Genomic DNA, 16,075 nt, shown 5'->3' with positions numbered 1-16,075 from the left:
TTTTTTCCCTTTCTTTTTACTTTCTGGAGCCGCCCTGCCGAAACGGCACCTGGGTATCAGAAACGTTGGCCACCCAAAGTATAGCAGACGGAATTAGTAAGTCAATTTATACTATACTCCAATATCCTTAGGGGACATCTTTTCTGTTCCTCTACCCTGACTCTCAACTCTACGCTTTCGGCGCCGCCCAACTTGGGATCGCGTTTTCTCACAACATTGATCCGATCTAACAGAGATCAGCTACATACTTTCTACACAATTATCACTACGGCAGACATGCCACAATTACCACAAGCCGCCGACACAATGCGCCGCCACTCCTTCGATCTAGCGGAGTCACCGCGCAATATCGAAGAATCCCCCACCGGTCCGCTCTCTACCCAAGAGATGGGAGACGGACTCAACTTATCTATGCCTCCACCTGAGGTTGAATACGAAGACGACGACTTAGAAGACGACTCGAAAATTTACACGCCACCTCCTCACATCGCTGCCCGATTTTATCGCCCGTCGCAGGCTCGTCGCAGAGATTCGGCTGCCTCGTCGCGCCGCAACTCAGTCTCATCCGCACACTCGCGATGCTCTTCTATCCAGCCGTCAAGTCACCGTGGAGGTGAACAGAGCAAGTACATCGCTCAACATCTCCGTCGTGCTTCGTTTCTCGAGGATCGCAGGGCTCGACTTGCCGATCGAGCAGCGCATGCCGAAAAGGTTCGCCTTCGGGCAGCCCTCGCAAAAGCGACCCATCGCGATCCTTCGCTTTCCGAAGAGCGTGCTGTTGCGGCACAACAAGCTAGAGAACGCAACTTGGCCGAGATTGTCGCTAATTGCGCGGATGAAGTTAAAAAGGCAAAGCAAGTTGCCGAGTTTATGAAAGAGAAGCGAGAGCAAGATATGGCCAGGATCAAGGCTCAAATCGAGGAGAGAATGGCCGAGGCAGAAAGGCGGAGGGAAGAGCTACGAACAAAGCATACGTCCAAGCGAAGTCGTGGACACAGTGTTATGTCCAGGAAGACCACTGACTCCTTGCCTGATAACGAACAAGAGAGACGCCAGCTTACCCCAGAGGAGGCAGCAGCCAGTATTCAATGGTGGTGGCGTGGCTACCTTCGCAAGAGAGCTATTGCCGAATTCTACGATCTCGGCCTGACTGTAGATGGAATCAGAGACACCCATTTTGATACCGTCGTGGAGCTTCTGGCCCAAGAGAGGGTTCTTGTTATCACAGCACGACTCCTGCGACTTTGTGGTCTTGAAGAGGGCAGTGCAGGCTCAGTTGAAGAGATGGCTGCTGTTCGCACATTTCTGAGTGCATTCTTGATCCTTGGTCATCCCAATCAGGTCCTTAGCAACAAGAATGATGACGGTAACGAGGAAGTCGTTGATGCGTTGGCTCCTCACCGCTTGCCTTCGGCAGACCTCGCCAACCCTCAACTGCAGGGTTTAGTCGGCAAGGCACGAGACGTGCTTATTTCTTTCGAAAACATTCTCTCTCGTCTGACATCTGCAAACAAGTACACAATGCCACCAGCGCTCAAGAACACCCTCCCGGAAGCATACGCTACTTTTCACAATGCATTCATTGCATGGAAGTCGCGGGATTCCAATGCCTTGATCGAGGTCATGCTTATGCAATTTGTTGAGCTTGATGCGATTTATCAAACAGTCAAGGATACAACCGACGATTCCGCCACGGCCCTCTACAAGAAGAGCATCCAGGACAACCAGTTGATGCTCATTGTGCGTATCAAAAAGCTGGCTGGTCCAGAAAAGGGCAAGAAGTTGATATTTAATGCGGTGTCCGAAGCCCGAAGGGCTCGTAATGCCAAGAAGAAGACTGGCGACACAAAGCCTCGCGTGGCTGAGAATGCACCCGGAGAGGCATCCGAGACAGCCAAGAGTCTGGTCTCGACGGACTCGCAGACACTCACACCACCTGCGACACCTGCTAGCAAACCCCAGGAGAAGGCTCCTGCCCCCAAGACTGGTCTCAATGGTTTACTGCCGAACAACAGGATCGTGGTACACGAGTTGGCCATTAACAAAGAATATCAGCTCTCACCGGATGAGTACAAAGAGCAGCAGTCAACCCGATCGCAACCCATGTACACACAAATGCGCGCCACTATGGACGGAGACGACAGTGCCATCAATTTCAAGTTCTTCGCACTCGTGGCTGGCAACATCAAGGACAAGCTTCAACGTCTGTTAAAGCCTGGCAACTCCATGTATAACCTCATTGGCGAGATCCTGGACCCAGAGATGGCAGAAAGGCAATTTGCATTGGGCAACTTCTCATATGAGAAATTCTTCACTGCCATGGCGTCTCTTTTGCCCAAACTGTGTGCTCCTTTCCGAGACGAGGAGGTCAAAGATTTGATCCAGAACAAACTCGCAGATGGCAACATCATTGACCGAGTCGAGGCTCTGAACGGCTTCATTGACCTGATGCTTTGCGATTATATCAATTACCTTATGAGAATAGCTGCCCCTCAGCTTATTGAGTCTGCAGCTCCGTACGAGGCCAAGAGATTTGCCGAAGATGTCGAGAAGAAACAGCTTGGTCTCTCAGCAGCTGAGGCAGTCTGGAAGGCCTCACGGTCAAAGGTTCTGGCAGAAGCTTACAAGAAGGACCCTGAGAGAATCAACCACCCGAGGTCGCGTCCGACAGCTGGGCGGTTTTACGCGCAGATGCTCGTCGATATCTTCACTCAGATCTCGCCGTCTCCTATTGAAGAAATACCAGAGATGCTTCGGCTGGATTACAACCGCATTAGTCAAATTTCCACCACCATCCAGCGGATCATCACCGCAGGTGCAGTTTTGCTCCAGTGCAAAAATATCCTGAAGCGGGACGTCCGATCTTCATGGAAGATGGAGGCATCTCGCATTATGGCTGTGCTGGAAGCTGGTCACCCTCTTCAGACTACTGTGGATGGCGTAATGGCCGCTCTCGAGTCTGGTAGATCGATGCCGACAGCGACCAAAGCCCACCTTCGTGCCCTTGTCACAAAGGTTTTGACTGCCAGCCAAGATATGGCACAAAATGGCAATGAGCCAAGAGAGCCCGTCCTTCGACTTTTGCTTACTCGTCTTCGTGGCAACATCCTTGCCCGTTTGGCTGCTGGTTCGGCAAGCGAAAAGGTCAAGGCTGCCAACAACGCAGGCGAGAAGCTTGCCAGTCTGGGTCTCTCCGAGTTTGTCGACCGAGTAAGAGAGATCTCGAATCTACTAGAGAAGATTGGAAATGTGGACAGAGCAGCCCACGGACCTTGGTGGGACGCAGTAGCGACAAAGGTTGAGCAAGACGAGATGTCAGCTTAGAGAGCACAGTATAATGAGGTGGACTGTTTTGATAAGTATAGCAAGGAAATCATGACGAGCAACATGGATGCATGATATTCGGAGGTTAGCGTTTGTTTTTTGCCTTGTCAATGGTGGAATATGTTCTACTAGGAAGCGTTACTTAATTTTGGCTCTCATGGCGTATTGGTATGGACAGCCAATATGGCTCTGGGATCTGGTTCAAGCTTGCCATGCAAGAGGTCATGGCAGGGCTGATGAATTACTTGTCATGGGTTTCGGCAAATTGATTTTTTGCGGCAACAGCGGATATGATGATATTTTCAACTGGAGCGGTAGATATAAGTCGATGCGTTTAGTGTCTTGAGAGAATTGAGTTTCCAGAATCAAACTGGGTGAATGAACTGAACTTCGGTGTGGAGTGAAGATGTCGTTTTGATGTTACATTGTGACGATATATGTCCCTCTAACTCTAACTGACAAAAAGGCAGCACCTTATGATTGTCTCCTTCATAATGATAATCAAGCCCATAGGTCTTTGGATATAAAGATAAACAATCTAAAGAAGTATAGCCTAAGTAGCGTAGGTCAACATATCAAGTGTGTGTCTTGTGCTTCTGGCGACCAATTCTTCTGATACTGAGACTACCCTATCGTCTCAAACTCATGATGTACAGTGCAGAGTAATGTCATGACACACAACACACACGGCCCTACGCATCATCTCGCTTGTCACCGGCAATGCGGCTTTGAGCCTCACGTTGGCCCGAAAATTTCGACACAGCATCCCATTTACATCTGGGGCTACTACAAAAGTGCCATCGATGGGGGTCTAAAAGAGGACATTATTGCCATTCTAAACTTCACGAGAGTCCCTCGTCCAACGACCTGCCCAATTGCGACGGCGCATCGCATCGCAGACGACCGCGGGGCTGAAAATGTCGTCGTCCATGGGCCTTTTGCGCCATCTCCAGGCTCAGCAACAGCGTCTGTGGAGCTGTTGTAGTCCACTATCGGTGATTACACGGCAGACGTCAGCCGCGGCTGCTTCTGCTTCTGTCCCTCAAGGTATTTTCAATGGTATAGGTTTTGGATTTGCGAGAGGTTTGACTTCGCTTGTAAACGGTGGTCAGCCGTTGAGCAACCGTCGAGATAATGGACGGCCTATGCCGATCGGTATCCGGAGGTACGTTATCCCCGTTGGTTGCCCGATCTTGCAGCGAAGGATTGAAGGAAGGATTGAGGATTGGATTTGAATTGGACTGCAGATTGATTGCCCCTCCCCTCCCTCCTAGCCTCCTAGCCTTCTAGCCTCTTCCCCTCCCATTACCAAACGCTGGGATCAGGCCCACACCCCACCAACCGCGGGGTCCTTTTGCCTTGAGCCCATGCCCACAGTCACGCATCATCACGCTGTTGTCTAACTTGGACCTGATCCTGTCCTGTCCTGTCCTACCCTACTATTCATCTTACCTCTTGATATTTCATTTTTGTTTCCTTTCATCCCATCGATTTCATCCTCTTTATACCCATTGTTCTTTGAACAATCCCTCATCACAGAAGCTGGACCTCTTGTGTCACCTGCTAAGCTAAAGCTCAGAGCTATATAGCTTGCTAACCTCTCCACTCTACAGTCTTGTCCCCAAGATCTCTGATCGAGCTTGTTCCGCCCACGCTAGACTCGCCCGCAACGAAACAATGACTGACCGCGACGTTCTCCCCGACAATGTCAAGCCCAAGCACTACCAGCTGTCCTTGAGGGACCTCGAGTTCACCAACTGGACTTACAAGGGAACCGTCACGTACGTCTTACATCTACCCCTCATCCGCCAAGCTCGCTCTAACAGCTTCCCAGCATCGACTCTGAAATCACCAAGCCTACCAAAGAAATCATCGTAAACACCCTCGAACTTAAGCTCTCTCACGCCAAGGTCTTCGTCGACTCTAAGTTGGTGGAATCCACAAAGTTTGACTATGACGCCAAGGCCCAACGCTCTACCATCTCCTTTGACGAGGAGCTCCCTGTCGCTTCCAAGGCTGTCATCACCATCGAGTTCGAGGGTATCATCAACAATGAAATGGCTGGTTTCTACCGCAGCAAGTACAAGCCTACCGGTACTCCTTCCGCTTCTGTTCCCGACGATGGCGAATGGCACTACATGTTCAGCACCCAGTTCGAGGCTTGCGACGCTCGCCGAGCTTTCCCCTGCTTCGACGAGCCCAACCTCAAGGCCACCTTTGACTTTGACATCGAGATTCCTTCCGACCAGGTTGCTCTGAGCAACATGCCTGTCAAGGAGACTCGACCTTCCAAGGACGGCTGGAACATTGTGTCATTCGAGACCTCTCCCGTCATGAGCACCTACCTTTTGGCCTGGGCTGTTGGTGACTTTGAGTACATCGAGGCTTTCACTGATCGCAAGTACAACGGCAAGCAGATTCCCGTCCGTGTCTACACCACCCGTGGTCTCAAGGAGCAGGGTCAGTGGGCTCTTGAGCACGCCCCCAAGATCATTGACTTCTTCTCCGAGATCTTTGACATTGACTACCCTCTGCCCAAGTCCGATTTGATCGCTGTCCACGAGTTCACTCACGGTGCCATGGAGAACTGGGGTCTTGTTACCTACCGTACTACCCAGGTTCTCTACGACGAGAAGACCTCTGACCCTCGATTCAAGAACGCTGTTGCCTATGTTGTCGCACACGAGCTTGCCCACCAATGGTTCGGTAACCTCGTTACCATGGACTGGTGGGACGAGCTCTGGCTCAACGAGGGTTTTGCTACCTGGGTCGGTTGGCACGCTGTTGACCACCTGCACCCTGACTGGCAGGTTTGGGCTCAGTTTGTCAACGAGGGTATGGAGGCTGCTTTCCGTCTCGACGGTATTCGTGCCAGTCACCCTATCCACGTTCCTGTTCGTGATGCTCTTGATGTCAACCAAATCTTTGACTCTATCAGCTACCTCAAGGGTTGCTCCGCCATTCGCATGCTCGCCAACCACCTTGGTGTCGAGGTTTTCCTCAAGGGTGTGTCCAACTACCTGAAGTCTCACGCCTACGGTAACGCCAAGACCACTGCCCTGTGGGACGCTCTTGGTGAGGCTTCAGGCAAGAACGTGACTGAGCTCATGAACCCTTGGATCTCCAAGATTGGCCACCCCGTTCTTACTGTTGCTGAGGAGCCTGGTCAGATCTCTGTCAAGCAGTCCCGATTCCTGTCTACTGGCGATGTTCAGCCTGAGGATGACACCACCACTTGGTGGGTTCCTCTTGGTCTGGAGGGCAAGAAGGACCACGCCGGTGTCGCTTCCCTGTCTCTTACCAGCAAGGAGGACACCATTCGTGATGTTGATGAGGACTTTTACAAGCTCAACAGCGGCGCCACTGGTTTCTACCGTGTCAACTACCCCCCTGGGCGTCTTGCTAAGCTGAGCACTCAGCTCGACAAGCTTAGCACTGAGGACAAGATTTCCATTATTGGTTCCACTGCTGACCTTGCCTTTGCTGGTAACGGTACCACCCCCGCTCTGCTGACCTTCCTTGAGGGCTTCGGCAAGGAGACCCACACTCTTGTCTGGCGCCAGGTCCTTGACTCCATCAGTGGCGTTAAGTCTGTCTTCGGAGAGGACGAGTCCATCAAGAAGGCCCTTGACAACTTCACCCTGAAGCTCATTAACGAGAAGGTCAAGGAGGTTGGCTGGGAGTTCCCCGAGGGTGAGGACTACCTCACTGGCATCCTGCGAAAGGAGATTATCGGCGTTGCTGTCGCCAGCGGCCACTCTGCGTAAGTCTTGTGTATTCGTTTATCCGTAATTATACTAACAAAAGTAGTGTTACTGAGGAGGCTCTGAAGCGCTTCAACGCCTGGGTTGAGGACCCTGAGGCTAACCCTATTCCTGCCCCTCTTCGTGTTGCTGTCTGGCGCGCTGCCATGATCAAGGAGCCCGCTCGCACTGTTGAGATCCTCAAGAAGGAGTGGCTCAACACCAAGTCCATCGACGGCAAGCTCCTCTCCCTTAGCGTTCTTGGCACGGTCAAGGATGCCGAGATCCTCAAGAAGGATGTCATTCCCTTCAACTTCAACCAATCTCCCCCGTCTAACGCTGTCCCTGCTGGAGACATGCACGTTCTGGGTGGCTCCGTTGCTAACAACGTTGTTGGCCGACCCGTTCAGTGGCAATTCATGAAGGACAACTGGGATGCTGTCATCACTAAGCTCGGTAACCCCGTCGTTGTCGACCGATACATGAACCTCAGTCTGAGCCGCTTCACCGATGTTTCCGCTGTTGAGGACATTGAGAAGTTCATGGCCGACAAGGACACCAGCAGCTTCAACCGTACTCTTGGTACCGTCAAGGACAAGATTCGCGGACGTGCTGCTTACCGCGAGCGTGACTCTGAGAAGCTCAAGGAGTGGCTCAGCGCCCATGGATACGCTTGACTGTGTAAACTATAAATATTGCGAAATGAGCGGTGACTATATCACAAGAATTTCTGATTAAATAAAAGTTAAATTTCTGAAGACATGGATACTGAATGGCGAGTTTGACCTCCGAGGTCAATCACGACGCTTACCACACCGATGAGACTCTGACCTTGTGTTCATACAGATGCCAAAACTACGCTCGATCACTTGTTAACCGATAATCAACAAGACAAGGTTCAAGGTGTATCCAGCTTGGTATTTACTTCAAAAGACCCCCAAAGACAAACTCCGTCACAATTGGGTGCTGTTATTTAGGTAAACGCTACTTGAAGTTGAGAGCTAAAACCTGACAGATATGAACTGACGCCCACCCTGCAACAGCTTGTCTCTGACCAGCATCCAACACCACCACATCCAAGACAATATAGGACACAATTCCATTTCCTGTTTCCAACAACAACACGAGCGAATCTTCAGATTCGTTTGACCCGGTCTGGTGGTCTAGTGGTATGATTCTCGCTTAGGGTAAACCCTATAGCATTGCTTGCGAGAGGTCCCGGGTTCAATCCCCGGCCAGACCCTTCCTTTTGCCCTTGGACACTTCTATGTGTCTGAGGAGCATGCTCTTTTTGCTACGGACGTCCTTAGCGTTTATGGTAGAGTCTTGATCGTGGTGGATGGTTAGCGGGTTGAGTTTCGTTAACTTACAAGACTGGTAGAACAATTGGGTTCTAGAAGTATAATGAAGTAAGTTGGTTTATGCTGTCTAGTTTAGACTGTTAGGTGTTTGTTTTGGTATCCTAAAGCTTAGAAATTGACATTTGCATTGTTTCGTAAACCCGTTACTTGCTCTTACATATAGAAAGTCAATCCTTGGATCTACATGAGTCGAGAATGAATGCTGTTTATCATTGAACGCCCAGTTTACTACTGATTTATTTTTAGATGTACTCAAATATCCGACAAGTCACTTCGTTGGCAAGAACGGAGTTCAAGGCTTAACCATTGGTGTCCTATAATTAAAATGCATAAACACACACATCCTAACTACCCACAGCTCATACCACCAAAGCACCGGCATTCGCCGCAATAAACTCATACGAATCCTGTCTAAAGTCATCGTTTATAATGCTGTTCTTATTCGCCGTCTCAAACCACATGAGCTTCTTGCTCTCCTTCCACTCGGGCCACTTGGCGTACTTGGTAACGCCCTTGTTGGGATCAAGGTTGTATACAAAGTTGAAGTAGTACGTTCGGACACTCCGCATAGCGTTATTGGGCAACAGACCATAAAAGACTTGTAAAAGGTCAGACCCGTGGAATGTTCCCAGAATGGGTGTGCCGTAATCGTAGCTTGCGAGGTATGACCATGATGGAACGTCTGGGTTGCTGTTGGCGGCGGCCTGGAGGAAGATGCGACGTGTAAGGGAGACGACTAGATCGCCTAGAATGGCTGCACGGCGCTTGAAACCGGGAAAGACCTCGTTGAGCAGGCCTGTTCGATAGGGACTGCCTGTGCTGAGGGTGGTGGGATATGTGTTTACTAGAGCAGTCACCTGTTGCTTTGTGGCCTGTGTAAAGTACAGGTTCTGCAAGTATTCGACCAATCTGGATGTAGTGGTCACGTTGGGTTGGAATAGTGCAAAGAGGGTTCCTTCGTCCTCCTGGCATCCGGTGATCATGGGCACTGCGTGGTATTGTCCCGTTGCAACAAGCACGTCGGGGCTTTTGGGTAGGACCTTGCCATCTGGCCGAGGAAGATAGGACAAAGCCAGTGAGTTGTACGACAGCAATCCTGGGACCGAGTTTGCAGCGTTCAGGAACTTGTCATAGCTCAGACCACGCAGACACTCCAGAGTATCAGAAGCACCAGAGCAGCCTCCAGTCTTGACAACAGTGTCATAGATAGACTGTGCCTTGTCACTATCCACAGGCTCAGCTGGGACAATAGTGCCAGAGTTCATGATGGCACCTCGGAAAAGAGACTTGCCCTTATAACTGGCATCACCACCGTAGAGAACCATCTGATCAAGCACGGAGATGGAGCCAGCAGACTCTCCCCAGATAGTGACCTTTTCAGGATCACCACCAAAGGAAGCAATATTGTCAGCCACCCACTCGAGACCCATGCGCTGGTCGAGCAGACCCAGGTTGGAGCTTCCGTCCTTCTTGATCTCAGCACCGGGCATGAATCCGAAGCCGGCGACTCGGTAGTTGACAGCAACGTAGATAAAAGGCTGACTTTGATCTATGGCAGTAGACAAGAGGCTTGTGCCGTCATACATAGCACTTGAGCCTAATTCGAAGCCGCCGCCAAAGATCCAGAAGAGAACGGGGAGCTTGTCACCAGCTTTGGTACCAGCAGGACGCTGGACTGTTATGGTGAGGCAGTCCTCTTGGCCAGTGATGGGCGTGAGGAAAGGGACAGCCAGAAAGTCAGAGAGGAACTCTGTGATAACACTTTGACCTCCACTCGAGATGAACATCTGAGGACATGCCGCAGCACTGAGACCCGAGGCATCGAAAGTTCCTAGAGACTTGGATAGTCTCTTGGGAGGTCTGAGGCGCAGAGAGCCAGTTGGTGGATCGGCGAAAGGAATGCCTCTGAAGGAATCAACCTTTCCAGAGCTAGATCCAACGACTGTACCGGAAGGAACAGCAACTGTGACTTTGGCTGCTCGTTCTTCAATAGCTGGTGAAGCAGGTGCGACAGGTGCAGGTATAGGGTCAGGGATCGAGGCCGGAGCAGGAAAGGCAGCTGGACTGGCAGATACAGCAGTCAAGAGACCAAGGCCGAGGCCAGAGACGAAACCAGAGAATCTCATCGTGAAGTCAAAGAGTCGATCGACTCAAACTTGATGATATTGAGAGGAGTGACAAAGAATGAGCCAAGTGACTGGATGACAGACACAAGAGGTGTAAGACTCTAGCTGAGATATTTCCAATGTCTCAGTCAAGACTGTAGATCATTGTCCCCATGAGAAGGTGGGAAACGAGCTCAATTTGAACCCGTAATTTTCTCCCATCTCATTTTGACAGTCCCGCATTCTCCATCCTACCGCATTGACATGGTGAATATAGCATGTGCTTTGACATTGATATTCGGTCTATCTCAACAACCCATGGGCGACGTCGACTTGCAGACTTTGTTCTTCGCATACTCTACTTTCAGAAGAGGAAGCCATCGCCGTCCATGGTTTTTGATCTATCCCCAAAGAGTTCCTTTTCCCCTTCCCCGCTTCCCCACGGAGGGATGAGATATCAGATGCCGTCGCTTAACTTGGGTGTGGTATTGGCGAGATCGATCGACTGGCCGAGGCAAGGAATGGAAAGGACCTTGAGAGGGAACCCTACCTGGGAGAATCACACGTGGGAATAGGTAGATATCCTGCGGTGGAGGGTATGGGAAATGATCAGCTGGACGGAATTGTCATTTGTTCTGGTTGGTGGAGATGTAATTAGAAAGGTTACATGGGATGAAAAGTACCGATGTATTCTATATGGGTATGTATTTCACTTTCTTCAGTTCTTCAGCAACCCTGACCTTGACCCTTGTTCTTTTCTAGAGTCCATGCCCTTGTCTGCCGTTCACAGGACCATATCGACAGCCCCGCAACATGTCAGTCAGTCTGTTGTATATGTATAAAAGAAATAATAACGCGGGGTTGAGACATAAAATGTCGGTCTAGAAATAATAATATATTTTATTTTATCATCAAGGTAAAAATAAATGAGTGAATTGTAAGCAACTGCAAATAGATCATCGAGTCTTATTCCAGATCTAGCAACGTCATTATACAGGTTTACCCCAGCTTCCAAAGCGGCAGAAGCAACACAATCCCTGCAACAGAAAACATCCGGTGACAACGGGCAGTTTTCCTGATCTGTAAAGAATGATGAAAAGATACTCAGCCTTATTGCGCAATTTACCAGTTATTAAAAGAAAAGGTAGTGTTTGTCATGTTGGTTTCTATCAACAACAGCCAAAAGAAAACAAAGCTACACAGACTCATCCCAAATTGACTCGGAGAGATCGTCAAGACCGAGATTGATAAGCTAGACGAAACTAAAAACTCCCGTACCTGAACTTCCCCTCTCTCTAGTCTCAATACGCGGATGATCGCAGAGCCAAGAAGGAAGACGCAACCCTTAGGCCTCTCAGCTTTCTCCGCGTTGTCACACTCACAAACTCTCCGTCATCCAGAATAGGAAGTCGTTACGATTGCATTCCCTAAAGTGATTTGATCATGTAGACTCTCTATGCAGGTGCAAGCAGACCGGATCAAGCTGCGTGCACTGAACTCTATTATCTCCGCTTCCTGTAAGTAACGCATCTATTGAGAGGGTGTAGTCGTGTATCCCGAGGTTCGGACGACATCCGTTCAATTGTAAAGAGAATGAATAGACATGTGTTTCTCTTAAGAACTGTATCCTTGTGAGATTGACTAAGTTATGGCAGTCCGTTCATCTCTGGTGTTGAGTCACAGCCCTTTGCCGGGCCTACGTTCATCGATAGTCAAGCAGTAACATCAAACATATACTGCAGCAAGTCAGGTTCAAGCAAAAAGTTCGTCAATTCGTCAAGTTTCTAGCTATCTGTATTTCCAGGCTCAAAAATAAAACAAAGTGATAGCTACACGCTGTCTTACAAACCCCGCATTAAAGTCCCGTCATCAGAAGTGAAGCCCAATGCAAGGCTCATAAACCAGTAACCTTTCGCGCCGTTGCCAGCTGCCATGTATGCCTCAAAGGCAGATGGAGTCTTGATGAAATCCCTCAGATCGCCCGACCAATGTATCACAGTGTATGCGTGTCCTGTTGCTCCTTAACACCAAAAATGGGTATATAATACCGATTCGTATCATGCATTGCTTGTCATCATCTCTCATATCACCAAACCCATCGGTTTGCCTCCCTTCAGACATTGCTTCTTTGGAGAAGCTTCCTCAGTTGTTTCTTCGTCTTCGAAGCTGCTGTTGACATAGACTTCTCGCTTGCGCTTTTCGCCGCCAGGTCTCTCGGGATCTTTCTCCCAAGTCTCTATCTCATCTGGATTGAAAGGACCAACGATCTCTTGACCCAAAGCCTTGCCAAGTCGCTCTCGTAGACCTAGAATTGGCCAGATAGGAACTCTTGTGTATTCAATCTTGATGCCCGAAACAACAGCATCATCGTCGTTGGGCGAGGCCTTGAAAGGATCGTGAAACTTTTCCAAAAATTCCTTGGTTATGTAACCAGTGTGCACAATGAACTCAGCCGTCTCTGTGTCATGGGTGAGGATCTTCAACTTGAGGCTGTGGAAGTTGGGGCATGGCGGGATGCCGTGTCCCGGTGCCATGCGTGAGTCGCGTCTGCCAGAAGGAGGTGGGGAAGTGTAAAAGTACTTTTGCGCCATTCCCAAAAAGACACCCACAAAATGCGCATCGTGATCCGAATTTGAAGGGACGAGCATGCGAGCTCGGAGTTGTTGGAGCCGAAATACGGGCTCGTTCCATGACCTTTTTGGGCCAGATGCGATACGGAAAAGGTTGGTTCGCACTGATGCCAGTTGGGTCTTACCGATGTAGCAGATCATGGGCATGTTGGGGAAGCTCTGATTGGGTGATGACTGTGTTGAGATGTTGAAGGACTCGGCAGGTCGTGTTGAAACTGATTTGAAGGACGAGTATGAAGACTTTGCCTCATCGGCAGGGTAATTCCAGAGTATTTGCGCACGCACAGAATCACGATAAACGCGGCCACCAAAGTACAGATGGAGTTCAGGTAGAAAATGCGTCTTGCCAAAGGCGTTGGGCCACATTGTCGTCAGAACCGTCTTGACAGCATTAGAGGCGATGATGGGATGCATCGAATCGGGCAAAAGAATCTGCGTAAGCGCGTTGCTGAGAGTCATGATGGTATTCGATGGGCTGAGATGACCTCGCGATGGCGGCGTGCCTGGGGCTGCCGTAGGCTGAGGGGTATCGCAAGGAGGTTGTTCCTCCCATCGTGCGCCGAGAAGTTGAGCGTGCTGATCGGTCCAGCAAATAGGACGCACGAAAAGGGTTTCACCCGAGTGTTGTTGGAAGATGTCGTAGAGAGAGTTCTTGTCTGGTCGGTAGATGCGCTGCGGACGCCTTTTGCGTGGGGTGACGACGGGCGCCTGTGATGTGCAAGGCGTTGTGTCGGGTGAAGCAAGGCCCTTGTTGCCGTTGCGCGACGGCGTCATCGAAGTAGAGTCTTGTAATGTCGCCATGTCCATCAAACTGCACACAGCTGTTGATGAAGCTGCTTTTTCCAAAGAGAGAACTGTGGCGCGCAGGAAAAAGAGGATTGATTTAGCGGGGGTGTTCTTTGTCTCGGTGGTTGATGTAAGAGGAAGAATAATGAATATTCAGTCGAATGCAAGTCGATGAATCAATCGATATATATGACTGATTGATTAGAGTTGAGTTTGGATTTGCCTCTCGTTGATGACTCTTTGTTGTTTGGGTTTGATTTTTGGCTTAGTTGCCTGAACCCAGATCTTTCTTTCTCTGTTGCGACGCGACTGCCCTGATTGTAATGATGCCCTGCTGAACAAGACAAGCTCTCGCTAGCGGATGGCACGAGCGTCGCCCTTGTAAATGATTGACGAAAAAAAAGTAAAAAAGGGGTTTTTAGAGGGTAAGCGTCTTGTGGGAAGTGGCCAATAGGAAGCCAGCTGGGTGAAGAGAAAGGCAACTAGAAAAGTGAAGTACCTGCAGAAAGTGTTTGCCTTTTTTTTCACTGCGGGAGGATGGTAAAAAAGCAAACAAAAGGCACAAAGCGTGAAGGGGGGGAAGAGGCGAGAGGAAAAGAAGAAAGAAGAGAATTATCGGTGACACTGAATGACACACACTTAAAAGTTAGGGCGGGTCAGATTCCTGTTCTGCCTTTTTCCTTCTGAGCAAGGCTTCACTCTCTTAGGCTGAGTACAGCAAAGATAGTGGATACTGAAATGTAGGTGTAGCTCTGCTTTCTGCACGACTGACGAGGGTAAAAGCGCGTTGCCACCGTGATTCGCCGCGGATCCAGTCGGCGCGAATGAGTAACGTGTTCACGTGAGGTCTTAGGCAGCGATCATCAACCTTGGCAGACGTGGCAGTACACGATAGCTGCGCCACATACTAGCGGTCTAGTGAACAACCCTGATATACAAGGCATCAACTCCACTCAGCCGCCCCACATGCAATTGGACAGGAAGGACAGCTTCCTGAGCAGTACCAGAGCTCGATGCAGCCCCGCCGGTGACGAAGCGCAACTCACCATCAGCTCGTAACTAGATTGCGCCGATTTGTCTATTTCTCCTCCAGATCAACTTTGACATATCGAGCTTAGACAATTAATTGTTGCCCAACATGCCGGTATGTCTTTCACTCTACAGTTACTACACAAACTACCATAAACCTAATCCTCCTATTGCATCACCACCGCCTCCAATCTCACGATATCAACCAAGCTAACCATGCTTCCCTCAGGCATACAACTCCGTCTTCAACTCGGACCCTAATGTCCCCCGTATAATCGGCAACTTCCCTCTTCTTCCTCTCCGAACCAAGACCCGCGGACCTGCCTACACCCTGCCCGCCCCCTCGCCGCCTCTGCCGGCCAACGAGTCACCCGATCCCGACAGTGACAGCTACGATATCCTTGACGAGGTCCTCGCCCTCTTCCGTGCCAACACATTCTTCCGAAACTTTGAGATTCAAGGCCCCGCCGATCGTCTGCTCGTCTATGGAATCTGGTTTGTCAGCGATTGTCTGACCAAGATCCGCCCTCATGCTTCTCTACGTGATGCCCAGAAGGATGTCATGAACCTGGCGCTTGACCTTAACTTTGCTATTCCCGGCGACCCAGGATGGCCTCTTAACCAGGTGCGTGGGACAAATGGCTGAAAACTACAACACATGACCACATTGCTAACGCTTTACATCAGATGTACGAGGCCCCCAAGGACAGACAAGAGGCGGAGCAGCTCAAGCAATACATGTCGCAGGTTCGACAGGAGCTTGCTGCTCGATTACTCGCTAGGGTATACGACGAGGATGAGACCAAGCCTAGCAAGTGGTGGTTGAGCTTTACCAAGAGAAAGTTTATGGGCAAGTCGCTGTAGAGTATTGGCAAGGATTGCTGTGAGGTGAACGTATTTAGAAGACTACCATGATACAAACGTTGAGGAGCTAGCACCATACAAAATATATTTTCCAGTACTTGCGCCTATATCTATGTCTTTTGCATGCGTACGTCGGGGGAGGTTTACACAATAATGAGAGTACATAATAGGAGGCGTAGGTAGTTGAGATGAGTATAGAAAGATCAGTTGTCTAAGCCTACGATACGACTAGC

General features: G+C 49.9%; 5 protein-coding genes and 1 non-coding gene across 6 annotated transcripts; 4 read left to right on the top strand and 2 right to left on the bottom strand.

Moving 5' to 3' along the window:
* Positions 1 to 276: 276 nt before the first annotated feature.
* FGSG_11978 (uncharacterized protein) lies at positions 277 to 3,324 on the top strand (the record flags this gene model as incomplete). The annotated part of the gene is made up of 1 exon (XM_011319124.1): positions 277 to 3,324. The coding sequence occupies one exon, from the start codon at positions 277 to 279 to the stop codon at positions 3,322 to 3,324; it is 3,048 nt and encodes a 1,015-aa protein (XP_011317426.1).
* A 917-nt stretch (positions 3,325 to 4,241) lies between these two features.
* On the top strand, positions 4,242 to 7,744 carry FGSG_01604 (uncharacterized protein; the record flags this gene model as incomplete). Its single annotated transcript, XM_011319123.1, has 4 exons — positions 4,242 to 4,489; positions 4,938 to 5,105; positions 5,159 to 7,061; positions 7,148 to 7,744. 4 exons carry the CDS (start codon positions 4,242 to 4,244, stop codon positions 7,742 to 7,744), a joined length of 2,916 nt encoding a protein of 971 aa, XP_011317425.1.
* A 475-nt stretch (positions 7,745 to 8,219) lies between these two features.
* Positions 8,220 to 8,310, top strand: FGSG_20531. The gene has a single exon. It is a non-coding gene; the product is annotated as a tRNA-Pro (tRNA).
* A 477-nt stretch (positions 8,311 to 8,787) lies between these two features.
* Positions 8,788 to 10,554, bottom strand: FGSG_01603 (uncharacterized protein; the record flags this gene model as incomplete). Its single annotated transcript, XM_011319122.1, has 1 exon — positions 8,788 to 10,554. One exon carries the CDS (start codon positions 10,552 to 10,554, stop codon positions 8,788 to 8,790), a length of 1,767 nt encoding a protein of 588 aa, XP_011317424.1.
* A 2,060-nt stretch (positions 10,555 to 12,614) lies between these two features.
* FGSG_01602 (uncharacterized protein) lies at positions 12,615 to 13,964 on the bottom strand (the record flags this gene model as incomplete). The annotated part of the gene is made up of 1 exon (XM_011319121.1): positions 12,615 to 13,964. One exon carries the CDS (start codon positions 13,962 to 13,964, stop codon positions 12,615 to 12,617), a length of 1,350 nt encoding a protein of 449 aa, XP_011317423.1.
* Positions 13,965 to 14,979: 1,015 nt separating this feature from the next.
* FGSG_11977 (ARP2/3 complex 21 kDa subunit) lies at positions 14,980 to 15,939 on the top strand. The gene is made up of 3 exons (XM_011319120.1): positions 14,980 to 15,093; positions 15,208 to 15,603; positions 15,666 to 15,939. Exons 1-3 carry the CDS (start codon positions 15,088 to 15,090, stop codon positions 15,840 to 15,842), a joined length of 579 nt encoding a protein of 192 aa, XP_011317422.1. The 5' UTR covers positions 14,980 to 15,087; the 3' UTR covers positions 15,843 to 15,939.
* Positions 15,940 to 16,075: the final 136 nt, after the last annotated feature.

Source organism: Fusarium graminearum, chromosome 1 (assembly GCF_000240135.3).
Source record: "Fusarium graminearum PH-1 chromosome 1, whole genome shotgun sequence".
Classification (NCBI taxonomy): Eukaryota; Fungi; Ascomycota; class Sordariomycetes; order Hypocreales; family Nectriaceae; genus Fusarium; species Fusarium graminearum.
This window is presented reverse-complemented; position numbering and strand designations above follow the sequence as displayed.